The 16,065-nt window shown below is 54.2% G+C and overlaps 1 protein-coding gene across 2 annotated transcripts in view; it reads right to left on the minus strand.

Annotated features, from left to right (window-relative positions):
• Positions 1 to 16,065, minus strand: part of BACE2 (beta-secretase 2) — an 89,997-nt gene that overhangs the window by 21,950 nt on the left and 51,982 nt on the right. The window contains exons 4-8 of one of the 2 annotated variants that reach the window (XM_053220538.1): positions 14,002 to 14,130; positions 12,482 to 12,616; positions 11,011 to 11,112; positions 6,268 to 6,417; positions 1,068 to 1,236 (exon numbers count right to left, since the gene is read on the minus strand). In XM_053220538.1, the coding sequence (XP_053076513.1) occupies positions 1,068 to 1,236; positions 6,268 to 6,417; positions 11,011 to 11,112; positions 12,482 to 12,616; positions 14,002 to 14,130 (685 nt within the window). The remainder of the gene's footprint in view (positions 1 to 1,067; positions 1,237 to 6,267; positions 6,418 to 11,010; positions 11,113 to 12,481; positions 12,617 to 14,001; positions 14,131 to 16,065) is intronic. The other variant, XM_053220539.1, reaches the window with a different exon arrangement.

Genomic DNA, 16,065 nt, shown 5'->3' on the forward strand with positions numbered 1-16,065 from the left:
AAAGTGCCAGGATTTGTGAGTTCCCTGGAATCCTACCCAGAAGCACCGTGGCACCCGGCCACTGCCTGCTCACGCGCTCTCCACGCGTCCGGGCGATTCCATCCCATGCCACGTCCAGCCCTGGCCTTTTCCACACCAGCTTGGGCTACTGCTCGACGTACTCGACCCCCCGCCCCCACCCCGCTAAACCATGCACTGTGCGGACACCCCATTCTAGCAAGTTGATCATCTACAGACATTCTCGAGTTTGGGGGGATTACCCGCCCATCATCTTCCCTGTCCTCTCCTGGTTTCTCTGAACACCTGCCCCACTCTCTCAAGCTCAGCTCTGCAGAGCCACGCTGCTGACTCACCCTCAAACCAGCTCTCCAAAAGAATTCTAGGAGAAAAACACGCTCCTTGATCTCATTATTTTAGGATTTCAAGAAATAGCAATGATAGGCATTGACTTATTTCACAGCGAAGACTTCTTGGAGGGAAAGAAAAACACACAGCTTACCCACGAATCTGCTTTATTTATTTTGATCTCACCGTCAAAAAGCCTGTAATTTATCCCCAAGGACGCGTATGTTTATTCTATGGTGTGAGATACCCTTTTTTTTAATGTTTATTTATTTTTGAGAGAGAAAGAGCGAGAGTGGGGGTGGGGCAGAGAGCGGGGGAGACACAGAATGTGAAACAGGCTCCAGGCTCTGAGCTGTCAGCCCAGGGCCCGACGCGGGGCTCGAACCCACGAACCGTGAGATCATGACCGGAGCCGAAGTTGGAATCTCAACTGACTGAGCCAGCCAGGCGCCCCTTTGAGACACCATTTTAAATTTAACCCGAGACAACTATCACGCTAACATTTACAAGCCCTTCCCATGTGTCAAGCACAGGGCTAAACGCCTTACGTGGACTGTCTCGCTTACTCCTCTCCACAATCCTACGGTACGTCTTACTGGTAAGACCGATCAGTGACGACAGGCCCGCACCGAACAATTCAGTAGCAACTGACACGCTACCAAGAATCGCTTCCAATAAAGCGCTCCGGTTAGGGTCCTCTGTCCAACGCACGCGTCGCTTACCTGCACAGGGGCTTGCCGCAAAGCCCACCCTCTTCCGAGCTCTGTCAAAGACCACGTAGAAGCCCTCCATCACGGTAGCACCGATCACCAGCGCGTTGGTGGAAGGTGAAATGCCGAATCGGTAACATTCGTAGTTCAGGCCAGCCCCCATCATGGGCTGGATGTAAAGCTACATAAGAGGACAGAGCAAACAGACAAGGAGGGGCATGAATCGGGCAGCGTCGCGGAGCTGTCGAGGTCACGCCGCGTTCGGAACCCCCGCCCCCGCCCCCGCCTCCCAGGTGCTGTGGGGAGATACACGGTGGGGTGGGGTGGGGTGGGGAGGGGTGCAGGGACATCATCCTGCCATCCAGAAGCTGAGAGCACAAGCGTGGTGATAAGCATCGTTGAAAGTGACGAAGGCACGTGCTCCACCTGTAACTCCACGGTGGCGCCACAGTGATGTCGGCCGGCCGGCCAACCAGCCAGCTGTGATTGACGGAGCACTTGGTGGCTTAGATACTGCCTCAGGGCCAGCACCACAGGGCTAAAGGACACCCTGTGCCTGCCCCCTTGAAGCTCCCCATCTACGGAGGAGGCAGGAGGTAAATGCGGAGTCGGGGGGAACCGCTCCGACAGGCCCCTCCACGGCAATGTCGCCCAGCGAAGTCTCCCCCTGAGACCTCTTCCTTCCCTTGGCTTCTGAGAAAGGGTTCTCTCTTCTTCCTCCCAACTCACCGGCCGCTAATTTCTTCACCGCAAGCATCGGAGAACTCCAGGGCTCTAGGCTCTCCTTCTGGCTGTCCCCCTGGGTGACCCATGTGGCCCCGTGACCCTAAGCACACCCCTGGGCTCTATGCTGACCCCCAAATCTTGACCTCCAGGCAGATCTCTGCTGCCATAGCCACACTCTTACGTCTTCCTGCCCATTCGCCACTCAACCGGCATCTCAAGTCTAATATTAAAAAAACTGAACTGGGAACATTTCCCCCAAATGTGCCTTTTGTTTAAGGTCTTCTGTCTCAGTAAATCCGTGATTCACCCAGTTACTCAGGCCCTGCAACACCGGGCCAGGATCTCTTTCCCTACACAGCAGGCCTTCCGCTGAAATGGAATCCGAATGCAATCATCGCTCCCATCCCCATGGCTACCGCCCAGTTTGGACCATCGGCATCATCTTCTCTCCCGAGCAACAGCAAAGGCTCCTCACTGGCCTAGGACACTGTCCTTGTCATCCTCTGCCAAAGGGAGCTTCCAAGGAGGCAGCAAGGCAGAAGCAGGAGGATCTATTCCCTCAGTCAAAGAGAGAGAAGCCGTCAGAGTCAGAGAGAAGATAGAGCACACCTCGTGGAAGAAGGGTCTGTCCTGGCTGAGGGCCATTTCTTGCAGGGGCTGTGAAGTTCAATAAACACAAACATGGCCCTTGAGGTCCTTGGGGGGAGGGGGGGCAGGGCACGGAGGGGTGGGGCACGAGTTCCAGAGGAAATGAGTCAAAACTTAAAACAATCAGAGAGCAAATCATCCTTGCATCAGTAAGAAGGCTCCCTTTGTTCTTTTAACAGCAAAGTATTCAAATGCAGGCAACCGAGAGAATACAGTGGCTGAGTAACACAAAATACCAAACATTTGGAAAATAAAGCGTAAGATTACAACACGAGTAGGAAGAAGGACCTTCTTGTGAGTACTGAGTGGCCCTAAAGGGCAAAAGCACGAGGAAAGATTTGGAGGGAAAGGTCTCGAGCCCTGCCTGGGCTTTGTTGCCAAAAGGAGTGTGTGGGGGGGGTGGGTATTTTCAGAGGGTGCAGCAGGGAGGGGCTGTCCCAAGGAAGGAATGGTTTGCCTCCCGGCTGCACCCCGACAGCAGGAGGCAGGACAGAGCACCAGCCACAAGGAGTGAGGACACGAGAGCAGGAAAAGGAAACCAGAAGTCAGGCTGCAGAGAGAGTATCTGATCAAACGGACCCCTGAGGAAGAGGAACATCACTGCCCCGGTCAGTGCAGAGAAGGCGAGAGGGAGGGCAGCTGCAAGGCAGGGAGGCGAGCAAGGACATCGCCTGCAGCGCCTGCTGCGTCCAGGGAACAGCCTTGCCCTTAGAACCCTGCCCGACTGGTCTGTCTGTCTCCAAGCCCTCCTTCAAGACAAGGACCCATTCATTCTGTTCCTCACTGTATCCTGGTGCCTAGGCTTCTAGGGTACGACAGGCACACAGGAGGACCTCAGGAGGTGTGCGCTACGTTGAGTGAGAGGGGCTAAGCCTCATCGGCACCAAATGAAAAGCACGACTTCCCCGGATCAACTTAAATGAGGCAAAGGCAGATACACTTACCTGCCGTCAAAGCACCTTCACCTAAGGTTCTGTAAGCAAGCCCTAGGAAAGTACACGAACACGAGCACACACACTCCCCCAACTGATTCTATAATAAGACCCAACCAATCATCACGTTGTCCTGTAACAGACGCTACCGATACAAAAACACGCAGACCGAATCTGGGATCTTTTACTCTTCCTGCGTGTCTCCCGGACGACTTCCAGTAAAGGTTCCAGACTGTAGATGCTGGAACATGCTGGGAGAGCTGAGTATTGGTGGATCTCAGAATAAACTGTCTGCCTCACGCGAAAATAGCACCCATAGACCAATCAGGGGTTGACTGGCATTATTTACATTTTTAGGGTTCTGGGGAAAAGAAAACCAGAATTCGCCTGTGGGCTGGGGTTGGGGGCCGCTTTTGAAAACTGGCCCAAACAGATTCAGCCCATGTGCTTTTGGAAAAGAGCGCCGGAGACGGACAAAATTTCAGAGATGCCTCTGGCACAACGCTTTTCTGCACTAGCCAGCATATGCCCCTCCAGTACTGCTGTTACCGGAGGTCCTAGGCAGGGGCCCCCCATTCTAAAACTTTGGGGACAAGGAGCCCTGATGGCTGCCCTAAATGTTAGGAAGTCGGGGGCAGGAGTATTAGGAGATGCTCCCCCCCCACCCCCAGCGCTGACCCTGAGGGGTGTGTCAGGGGCACCCGGAGCTCGTGAGAGTCTCAGCAGGCGACAGTTCACAACTGCCCACCCAACCGCCTGCTGTGGACATAACAGATTTTCCGCCGAATGCCTGTTTTCTTGGTTTCTTAGGAGTCCCTGATGCTGGCAGCCAACCCCATGCCATTAATTTACCATTACGTGCTCACCTTTGTCCTGAAGCTAAGATTCAACTTTAGTTACGAACCACGCTGATGAAATGATGCCTACCTCTCGAGGTGTGCCCAAAATGCAATCACGGCGCGCAATTATTTTAAAGACACAGAAAACACAGCACCGTAGGCAGTGAGAATGTCTCTGGCAAGTATCGGGAATCCGCTTTTATAGTTAAAGGGACAGACGGAGAAAGGGCGAGGCAATCTGCTCAAAGTTACAGTGTGAGTCAGGGGCAGAGCTGAGAACGTAACCGAAGCCTCGGGCTCCGGCCGCATGCATCCTCTGTGAAGCCTTCTCCCGAGGCTTCTGGGCTCTTCCGCAGTAACCCTCCATTCCTGGAAGGCACGTCCCCCCTCCCCCCATATACAGTCGAGAAGGAAAAAGGCAATATTATCACTTCCTTCTTTCCTCTGAAATGACTCCTCCTTCCTTACCCCCGCCCCCCATCCCATCCTTTATCCCCAATTCACCAAGTCACAACAAAGGCACACTCATCCGGTCTGTTCAAAAAACAGTTACTACCCACTAGCCTCCCCGGCCCAGTCATTCCTGGGAAGGAACAAGGTCTTCAGTCTCCTGGTTCTTATCTTCGAGGAATTAATGTAGCTGAGGGAGAGCTGTAAGGGTGCGTGCGTGTGCTTTTAAAGAAAACAGAAGTCGAATGAAAAAGGCAGCAGCATAAAACACACCCTACACACACGACTGCAAGCCAGATGAGACGACTAAACAACATGCATTATGAGTCTGAAGGGCAGCCTCACAACGGGTTATTCTGCTCAGCGGAGGGTCAACAAAAGAGGGTTTGTCTGAGTTGGATCTTGAAGGATGGGAAGAATCTGGATATGCAGAGGGAGTAGGGAGGAGAGAGCATTTCAGGCAGGGGCTTGGCAGGAGCAAAGGTTAAGCGATCGGAGCGAGCACAGAGCCCTAGAGGACGGTGACCGGTGAGTGGTAGGTCAAGGGCGTAGCAGGGCGCAGGCTGGAGGGCGAGGAAGGGCCCAGCGAGGCCCAGAAAGCCACCGGGAATGAGGAGTCAGTACGCACGGTGCGGGGACCCACTGATGGCTCACGGCAGGCAGAGCAGGCTCAGAGCAGCCACAGAGAAGATTAAGTGGCAACGTTTTTAGGAGAGAAAGAAGGGGGCTGGTGTACATGGAGGGCACTTGGGAGGTTCCCGAAGGGGGACCAGAGCGAGAGCCAGAGCGAGACGGAGCAGGGCACAAAATGCTGTTCGATTAGAAGCTTAGGAAGAGGAGGGGGCGCCTGGGGGGCTCAGTCGGTTGAGCGTCCGACTTCGGCTCCGGTCATGATCTCACAGTTCGTGGGTTCGAGCCCCGCGACGGGCTCTGTGCTGCCAGCTCGGAGCCCGGAGCCTGCTTCACGTTCTGTGTCTCCCTCTCTCTCTGCCCCTCCCAAGCTCATGCTCGGTCTCTCTCTGTCTCTCAATTATAAACATGACAAAAATTAAAAATAAAGTAAAAAAAAAAAAAACAAAAAACCACCAAAAACCAAAACACGTACTGGTGCTTTGGTGGATACTGCAAAAGTGTCCTCAATTCCCGACCTTCCCTTGTTGCCAGGCCCTTGCGATGGCACTGTGCAGCCCTCCCGTTGGGAGGTGGGCGCACTTCCCCCGCCCGGGCCCCCAGGGGCAGCAGTGCACCGGAGGTGATGGCCAGCTGTGCGCCTGCTCCGGGGGCTCCTGCGTGTCTCCCCTCTCTCTCTGAGCCCCGCCACCCCCGTGCGTCAGCCACTGGACGGTGGGAGCCACTAGACTCGTGAGTGAGGCCACCCTAGACCACCCAAGCGAGGCCCGGCCAAGCACGCCAGCGAGCCTGCGGAGACCAGGCAACCCGCCCAGACTCACGCACGCGGACAGGGCTGCTGGCCTTTGCGGTCACCTGTCACACGGCATCACCGTGGCGATCGACACCCCACACAGACGTGCTATCTGTACCGGCACGTCCCGCACCAAGTGCCTGACTTCCGCATGGGACGCGCTCCCGGAGAAAAGCACACGGGCCGCTTCGTACCTGAGGCAGGATGGTTAGGCGGAACGATCGGCTGGAGTTCTCGTCTCTCAGGTAGATGGAGATTTTAGGGAAGTAAGACCAAGGCGTCTCAGAATTTGTCCAGCAAGCCAGCTGGGACCCGGTCCAGAAACCATCAGAGAATTCTGGAATCTGGACAGAAAGAGAGCACGTGAGAAACCATGACTCGTCTGGCGCGTCAAGAGGAAACCGCTCCCAGCTCTCCTCATCCCCTCGCCAGATGCCCGTGGCGGTAAACAACGTTTCCTCGGGACGGCCTGGCCGAGACAGCAGTCTTCTGGAAGGCGAGCGGTGATGACGAATCCCCAGCTATTAAGATCCCCCAGGCACACGGAGTCCTTACAGTCCACACGGAGTCCTAAGTATCAGGCGCTGTTCCGAGCCCCCTGCAGCAGTAATTCCTCGAATTCTCAAAAAACCCCACCAGCACAGTATCACCCCACCCCACCCCCCAGCACTTTATGGGTGAGGAAACCGGAGCACAGGTGAAGTAACGCGCCCAGGGTCACAGCAGTGGCCAACGACCCTTTAGAAGAGAGAACCTTCCGAGCCTTTCGGGCATCGCCTCTCCTTTGAACTCCAAGCAGGGAACTCATCCCGGTGCGCAGCCCTGTGGGGGGGCTCTCTGCTCTCCGGAGATATCGTTCTGCTCCCCCAGACATCAGCTCAGACGCCCCGCTGTCCAGGAAACCCTCCCCACCATGCTGCTATCCCGTCATGCAGCTCTCCCCCTCGCTCTTTCTTCCTGCGGTGGTTAGAATTTGACGTTCGTTGGTGGAAGTGCCGAATTTCTGTTTCCTGCACCACAGTCTGAGTCCTTCAAGGACAGAGGCCTGCTGTCTGTCCCACCTGGCAGTTCTAACACCGGGCCCCCAGGAGAGACTCAGGAAGCATTTGCGGGAAAAGCGAACAGCCAAGGCCACACAGCGTCCACCTGGGCCTCCCGCCCTGGGTCTGGATGGACAACGCCACCGGCACATGCCCACCAGTTGCCGAGTCCACAAGTCAAACGCAACTAACTCCCATCAGCTCACCAGGGCGAGCGTAGGTTCCGGAGGACATCTACCCGCACCTGCCAGCTCAAAGAGGGAAGAACCGTGCCGGGCGTGCCTCTTCGAAAACGGCCGGCAGAGCGAGGGCCCAGCTCAGGTCAGAACGAGAAGTGTGCGACAGGAAGAGCTCTAGGAGTGTATGTGACAGGAACAGATCTAGGAGAGCCTGGGACAGGGGCACAGCTGGGACTGAGTGTGATGGAGCAAAGGCAGGAGGGCATGGGAGGGGGCGGGGCCAGGGGGGCAAGGGAGGGGGCGGGGCCAGGACATGGGAGGGGGCGGGGCCACGAGGGCATGGGAGGGGCGGGGCCAGGACATGGGAGGGGGCTCAGCTAGGAGAGCACCGACTTGGAGTAACAGGTGCCTGTCACTGGGGAGACAGTGGGGAGAGAGCATCTCCAAGAAGCTAAGCTGAGCTGAGCTAAGGGCGGGGGTGGGGGGCCAGCACCAGATGTGTCTGAGGGAGGACGGGCAGAGAAGCTGCCTCAATGGGTAAAACCGAGGTCAGCAGTGGAGGCTGGTGGGGCGGATCGGAAGGAACAGAGGGGAGACAGAGGAAATGATGGTGCCCTGGCATCTTCACCAGAGACCGTTGAGAGAGATCTGAGCTTTGTGGCAAGCCAGTAAGGTGTCCAAGTGGGATTTGCACAGGCCACTGGTTCTTGAGTCTCAACTCCAGGGGGCGGGCCTGGCTAGAGTCACCGATGGGTGGTGATGTGATGTGGCGTAGATGGAATCCCTCCGAGAGAACACAGGGAGAAGGGAAGGGCCTAGGACCCACCCTGGATCAGGCTGGCAAAGGAGACCCCATGAAGAGGGTGCAGGGACCAGAAGTCCAGGAGGAGGGTGTTATGGAAGCAGAGAGGAGGTAAGACAGGTAAGCAGGGATGGTGTGCGCGCCAATCGGGGCAAGAACTGAGAAAACTGGCAGTTGCTGCACAAACCCCGAGTGCCGTGTACTACAGGACCACACCCGGCAGGTGCCAGCCCCCCTCCACCCCGTCCTGGGCCACACAGTGGGGAGAAAATGCCCCAAAGTTTTTCGTCCTCCCACGGAACATCCATCATGAAACTTAGTGACTGATCTGTAAAATTTCTAATGTTGGCGTTAATATATTTTCACCTTTTATAAAAGTTAAGTCGGGTTGAACTGTGTATCAGAGGGCAGAATCCTCTGCCAGAGGAGCCGAGAAGGGTGGGGCTGTCATCTGCTGGACCCAGGGATGAGCTAAGACAAGGGCGGCCGGGCCTGCACCCGGGGAAGGGGGCCCCACATCAGTGCTGGGAGCGACACCAATGTGCAGACGGAGGGATCAGGCCCAGGGGGGTGCCCAGTAACTCACCTAAGGGGTATAGCTCTGAATCGGATAGGGGACCATCTACCTCCAAAGAGGTGTCTGTGAGTCCAAGGGCCTCCCGGAAAGCTAAGCTACGTGTCCTCGGGGGACAGTTTTGACCCTCAGATCACAGAGTTTGGGGTCAGAAGTCATCCACAAGCAGGTATCGTCCTGCTTCTGGATTTTACAGATGGGGAAGCGCTGGGCAGAACACAAGGGCACTTCACCTAGGGGGACGGGGAGCCCAGGTCTCTGCCATACACAGAACTCCCCATGAGGCTCCTCTCAAATTACAGACCTATAAACCACGCATTCCTAAAATCCCAGCTGAACAATCCAGGCCACGAGCCCAGCATCTGCACCGCGTCTAACTCCCCAAAGCCGGCCATTTCCCGGGGCGCTTGGGTGGCTCAGTCGGGTAAGCGTCCGACTTCAGCTGAGGTCATGATTTCGCGGTTTGTGGGTTTGAGCCCCACGTCGGGCTCTGTGCCGATGGCGTGGAGCCTGCTTGGGCTTCTCTCTCTCTGCCCCTCCCCCACGTGTTGCGCACTCTCTCTGTCTCAAAAATAAATAAACTTAAAAAAAAAAAGAAGTCAGCCATCCCCTTAACTGGAAAGAAACCCCATGCCGCGACCCCCTCCCTGACACAGGCTCTGAGGTCACAGGGTAATTTTAGACAAGGCAAACACGTTCTGTAATCTCATTCCTTCTACCTCCTGCTTTTCTCACAAAGTCCGTCGCCGCTGAATGGGGGCTGTGACGCCGTCTGGGGTCCCAGCGCCTGGCAGGCGTGGCCCGCTGTCTCCCCGCGGGGCTCACACAGGGGCTGGGGTCGTGGGCCCCGCACAGGCCGGGGCTGGCCACAGGCTGGCTGGGGTCACACGCACACACGCATCGAGCATTTCTGCAGGATAAGCCCGAACACATTTACGGCCCAGAATACTCCGTCTGAAGAGGCTCATGTCAGGTCTGCTGAGGACATTTTCACTACTGAAGAAAATCAGCATATGGCTCCTTATTTTAAGCATGGTCTGATTTTCAGCCAGCGTTCTGAATTTAGGGCACTAAAAACTTTACTTGCCACTTTTTTCTGATTCAGCAGATACGAGACAAGAGAGGAGCTTTACTCTGGCTTTTGACCGCTGCTGCCTGGAAATCCTCTCAAGCTCAAAAAGGGCCTCGGCCCTACGTCTGTTTCACGGCCCCTCTTCGTCCTCTCGGATCACCTGCCACTCTTCCCATGACAGTCTCGGACTCTTGAAGTCTGGTTCAGGACAACCAAAAGCCCTGTGCTCCTCCCCATGCTTCTGCGAGAAGCTGTCACAAAGCAGCTGCTACGCATGTTCCGGTCACTGGTTCTTCAAATCCGGCCAGTGGAGCAGTGGGACGGTCGGGCCAGCATTCGTTCAGGAGAAAGACTCTGGGTGGGAGACGCGCGCTTTTGGTGACCTTGCAAGCGTGGCCCTGTGCAGACAGAGGCTTATGAAAACACCCAAGAAGCTGAGGGAAATGTTTGGCACGCGTCCGAACAAGGAGCAGCAGCGGCACCGTGGTTTGAACATGAAACAGAGGCTTCCCCTCCCCGAGCATCATCGTGTGGGGGCTTTCTACCTCGGCCCTCACGACAGCCCGGCGATGAGGGCATGGAGACTCCGAGGGCCCGAATCCCACCCCGGGCACCTAGCTACATTCAAGCGCATCTCACCCCTGAAGCTGTGCCCTTCCCCAGTCAATGCCTTTGGTCCATCCCGTTGCCCCGAACCAACTGGAAATTTGGAGCCATACTGGAACACCCGTCAGCCAGTTCTCCAAAATGCATGCCGCCCTTGGCCGTGGTTTTAATCATGATTACGCGGGCTTGATTTTGATTGACCTTCATCTTCTGTGAATCACATTCTTTTACAGAAGTAAGGAATTAAAATTCCAGCACAGCTTGGATGAAGGCCAAAAAAAAAAAGAGTACAATTTTTGGTTTATTTGTTTTGTTTTACAGGCTGCAAATATATCCTTGGTCTACAATGTACTTTAATATAGAGTATTACCAAGTGGATTTTTTTTTCTTAGATTAAAAAAAAAAGTCCTACACCCACTACACTATTACTTGAAACACTAAACAGCATTGCACCTTCAAATCCAAGTCCTCTGAGGTTAAAGTGAAGAAATTCTTTGCTGGTTAAGAGTAAGACTGTGAACTTAATAAGTCATAGTTAAAAAAAAACAAAAACCCAACCCCTCAAAATCCTCGGATGACGACTATTGGAGTACAAAGCAGTACCCCTCAGCACGTGGTCATGACCTGGCGGTCCCCGAGATTTATCTGAGCCCCGAGGACTCACCAGAGACGTGCGGGCCACGGCTTCAACAACCGCATCAAACACCTTCTGGGGCAGGCGCAGAAGTGTGGTGCCGCTATCCACGATGGCTTTGTCTGCATTGTACTAGAACAGAGGAGATTTGGCGGGGAAAAGGCACAGACATGAAACTCCATAATCGATGCGTGGCTGCAGCCTGCTATTGCTGTCATTGCTACATACGCATTCAGGCAGCCGTGGTCCCTCACTGGTGGCTAAATTCCTTTCCTATTCTTGGAACTTGGACACCAGCCCAAATGCTCACTTCCCGGATAAGGAAACTGAGGCCAGGAAAAGGAAGTGACGTGACCGCCGTCCACAGCTCTCTCCATGCAGAAATTCCCCCATTTGGGGGCGCTCAAATGTCCTTGGAGGAGCCCCCGAGGGCAAAGACCCACTTGTCTTTCCAGACGGGCGCGACATGTTAATTACCACGTATACAAATCATACAAAGTCAAGTGTTAGCCCACAAATGGAGAAAGAGAAGGACAGACAGTCTTTATTTAACAGACACCCGCTACCTGCATTTGACAGAGGCACAGCCATGTTCAGGAAAAGGATCTCACACCCACATGTGGAATTTGTATTTTATTGTCGGCCCTCCCATTTGGTTCTACCGCCGCAGATAAGGGTCTCTGCCGACAAAGCCGGCTTTGGGGCCTATCGCAGTGCAAGGCAGCACCGCTTTATCGAGCTCTGACGGGTGTGCGTTTGGGAACTGGTGGCAGAAGGCACGGACCGTAAGGAAGTGATGGCAGGTGGGGATTTAATGAAATGCTGTGGTTTTTATAAACCATTCTGAAAGCTCGTTTGGTTTTGTATTTTTCATCCTGAACATTTTACAAACCAGGCCAACCTGGTCACGTTGTCCTCCTCATAATGCCATCGTGGCCACAAAGGAGCCAAACGCAGACAGGGTGTGAATACGGCTCATACGTGACTTGGTGCCCCAGCTCTACACGTGTGCCTCCCGCGAGGACAGGCGAGGTGCGCCCCCTCGAGTGACAGCTGGGTGATGGGGAGGGCGGGGGGGGGGGTGGCAAATGGAGGATTAAGCTGATGATCTGAGTTTCATTTTGCTTATTTCTAGCCCCACCCCTCCCGCCCGCCTTTCCCCGTCGCACTGACGAAACCTGCTTATTCCATTCTCTTCAACACAGTCCAGTCACCAGCAGGCCCAGACGAACAGTGAAAGACGTGGCCCTTGGGACAGTCCTCCGCACACACCATTTTATGCTAATTTTCCCCTGCGAAGCCAAGTGACTGGAAGGAAACAAATTTTCTGGAAGGAGGAGTTCATTATCATACAAAAAGGCCCTGTAACTTTTAATGTAATGAATCTATGATTTATCTTGTAACGTAACAGACCTTCTATTTTTCTATTCGGGTCCCAGCGGTAGTATTTAAGCGACCCAGCCACACAGGGGTAGACACAAAGAGATCACGGTGCAAATACCTCTCTGCAGTCCAGATTAAGGCTCTGGCCTCCAATTTCCAATTTCAGAATTTCTATCTGGTAATACCACTCCTCCTTAATAGGGGTATACCAGATGTCTCCTTTGTACAAACTTGGTTCAATTCCACCCAGGACCTGAGAAGAAAAATATTTACGGGGGTAAGAAAAAATACGTAGGCATAGCAACACGTTACACAGAGAAAGCATGCGATCAGAAGGTGAATCCTCACTGGGATCAGTACCTTCACGTTATTGTGATGTTACAAAACAGATAGATATGCTTGAAAATTAAACAGGGAACGTTTGGGGGCCATGTATCCAAAGGTCCAACAATATCATACCCTAGTTTAATCGAGATGCTCTGGGGGTTTCCATTATGTAAAGGAAGTACATACAATTTAGCCTTATGGTCTCGAGACTTCGCTTCCTCCAAACACATGAAGCGAAATAGTTAACTGCGTTGATTGACGGGAATTTAGTTCCTCAGAGGACTTAGACTTACTGTCTTACAATTGTGCTTGGAAAGCAGAACAAAAGAGCTTCCCTACCCAAAACTGCATGCTGTCAAACTATAAAACATCGCCCCATGAACCCTAGGCTGCCCTCTGTCCAGAAAAAGGGGTACATAAGGTATTAAGATCGTGTGTACTTGGGGCGCCTGGGTGACTCAGTCGGTTGGGCGTCCGACTTCAGCTCAGGTCATGATCTCACGGCCCATGAGTTCGAGCCCCGCGTCAGGCTCTGTGCTGACAGCTCGGAGCCTGGAGCCTGCTTCGGATTCTGTGTCTCCCTCTCTCTCTGCCCTTCCCCCACTCACGCTCTGTCTCTATCAAAAAATGAATAAATGTTAAAAAAAAAAAAAAAAGACTGTGTGTACTGTTAGCAAACGAAAGCAACTGGGCTTGCTTCGATTAGAGGGGTTGTGGGCACGTGCCCTGAGGTGGCCTTCTTGTACATCATCCCTGTCACCTCCTGCTTTAGACATCGGGGTGCAGGGCTCATTGAGGGGACGCCCAGGCCACAGCACATCCACAGCGCTGATGGCTTTGATCTAATAGAAAGCTTTCCGCTGTGTGCGCACACGTGCGCACAGAGAGACAAAGGATATACAGGTGTGCCTGTCTCCCCACCGCACTGATGACATCACCGGCATTTCCCTCTGCTTCCCCAAGGCAGAGAAAAGCCCGCTCACCGCACCCCCTACGGTTCCTCACCTGCCCCTCCCCAACCCGCCAAAAACTGTTACCCTTCAAAGAAAAAAATTTTTTTACGAAGCTTTAATGGATTTGGGGGAAGCAATGACAATCATCAGCTTTTGGATGGCAAGGTAATTAGGAAAGATAAAAATAATTCCCAATTGTATCCATTTTCTAAAGGTTCTAGAACAAAGGTTATCAAAATTCCACAGGACTTCTGCATGCGCCCACGTCTACTATTCTTATCAGGGTGTCAATGAAACAGAAAAAACTGCCCGACTGATTTGTGATTTTTCCCCCCCTTTAAGACTAAAAGATACCCACAAGACTACCTCCGTTGGTACCGGATCCAGCGACGGGCAGTCCCGCCCCACACATCTGCATGGAGAAGACGTTGGGGATTCTTGCTTGTGCCACCAGAGAATCAAAGAATGTCTCCAGGGAACTCGACGGCTGTAGGAGGGAAAACAGCGGCGGCACAGATGAGTGACCCAAAGCAGACACCACGCGTGACGTACCAACTGTTTTCCTAATTTGTCTCATGGCTAAACAACAAACAAGCTGCAGTAATTCAGAAAAACCTACAACAGACTTCCCACCAGGCGGCATTTTCCCCACTGGAGCGGCTCTGTTGTAAAAATAAGACAGTCTTTCTAAAATTGGAGCGATACGGTAGATTAGCGAGGCCCCTGCGCGGGGACGGCACGCAAAAAGAAGAGGGTATGTGTAGAGCAACCACGACGCCGTCTCACTTGTCACCATGACTTTCCGGGAGGCAGGGGTGAGACGTGGAAGTAGGTCGCCGAGATGGGCGGTGAACTCTAATCATGGCCATCTCAGAGTAACAAGAGAGCAGTCTCCAGGTGCGGCCTTTGTGGCTTCAGAAAACGTCACTCACTCCTTTCAGCCACGGTCGTCTGGCGCGCCGCGAGACATCGCTGATCACAGCACCCACTGAACGCCGGGGAGCAGGAAAGCAGCAGGGAAGGGACAGTCCTGGGATCCTCAGGTTGAAAAGCCCCTATTTCCTGCTGGGCCCAAGCGGCCCGTGCCTCCCTTCCCGTGGAGCTGGCAGTCACTTGGGCACCCCCACGTCTCCAGGACTCGGAGGAAGAGGCACGGTGTGCGAGCAGCTCTGAGCTGGGGGTGGGCCGCCCCCTGGTGGTCTCAGGGCAGGTCAGGGACCTCCGGGCAGATTTTTGACAACTGGGAGATACCAATCACTTGGGGTTGTTAGTTTCTTACGTTTATTTCTTTTGAGAGAGAGAGAGAGAGAGAGAGAGAGAGAGAGGGCAAGCTGGGGAAGGGCAGAGAGAGAGGGAGAATCTCAAGCAGGCTCCGCGGGGGTCAGCACAGAGCCCGACGCGGGGCTCGAACCCACAAACCATGAGATCATGACCTGAGCCGAAACCAAGAGGCAGGCGCTCAACCGACCGAGTCACCCAGGCGCCCCTCGGAGTTGTTGGTTCTTGACGGAAACTCGCCTGTGGTGGCACAGGTGCCATTGGCACATTCTGACCCCCGACGGTCACCGGCAGAACTATTTGCTGCCTGTAAGAATTAAAACTGAAATTTTGGAGGGAGTAGAAGAGCCCGCTGGCAAAGAGAAATCTTCCCACGTATTTAACTCTGTTGTCTCTGGCCCCCTAGTCCTGCTTCCACGACTCTCTGCCAGGAGTCGGCACGATCTCTGTACGCGAGGTGGGCAGAGGACTTGGCATCTGGGTCGATGTCGGAGAGACAAAGTCCCCTCCCGCAGGAGGCCGGGTGTGGTGCTGACCCAGGCCACCGTGCCTCCGGTCACCCGCACGGGAGGCAGCGAAGTAAATAAACGCTGCCTGGAACTAAATTCTGGCTCCATCCCTTGCCAGCCGTGTGACTTGTTCCTTTGTTTATTTATCTGGAAAATGGGAAAATAATAGCCTCCTAGAGCTGTCGTGGGACTCAAATGGGTCCATACGCACAAAGGGCTTGGAATAGTGCCTGGTGCCCGGCAAGGGATCCATTGTTACTCTGTCGAGTCACTTTTCAGAAGGACGGCGCCTCAGGATCCCTCTTGAGGTTTAAAAACATACAGGTGCCTGGATCAACCAAGAGAACCGGATTCAGGAGGCGTGTAGGGGAACCGAGACACCACAGGCTGTGGTGGCCGCTGAGTGGCTCGGCCAGTCTCTTCCAGACCCCAATCCAGACTGCGCCGCCTGGCACGGGTCTCCCGCCATGCGCCTCGCCCCACCCATCCCGCGACTGTCTCCCCCAGGCTGGGACGGGACCCCATCGCTGGTAATCTCGGAATTTCACGCACAAAAAGGTCACGTGGGGAGTCCGGACACCCAAAGGGACCCCGGAGTCATTACTTCCCAGGAAGTTTATTATCAACATTGTCAA

The sequence above is a fragment of the Acinonyx jubatus genome, chromosome C2, assembly GCF_027475565.1.
Source record: "Acinonyx jubatus isolate Ajub_Pintada_27869175 chromosome C2, VMU_Ajub_asm_v1.0, whole genome shotgun sequence".
NCBI classification, from domain to species: Eukaryota; Metazoa; Chordata; class Mammalia; order Carnivora; family Felidae; genus Acinonyx; species Acinonyx jubatus.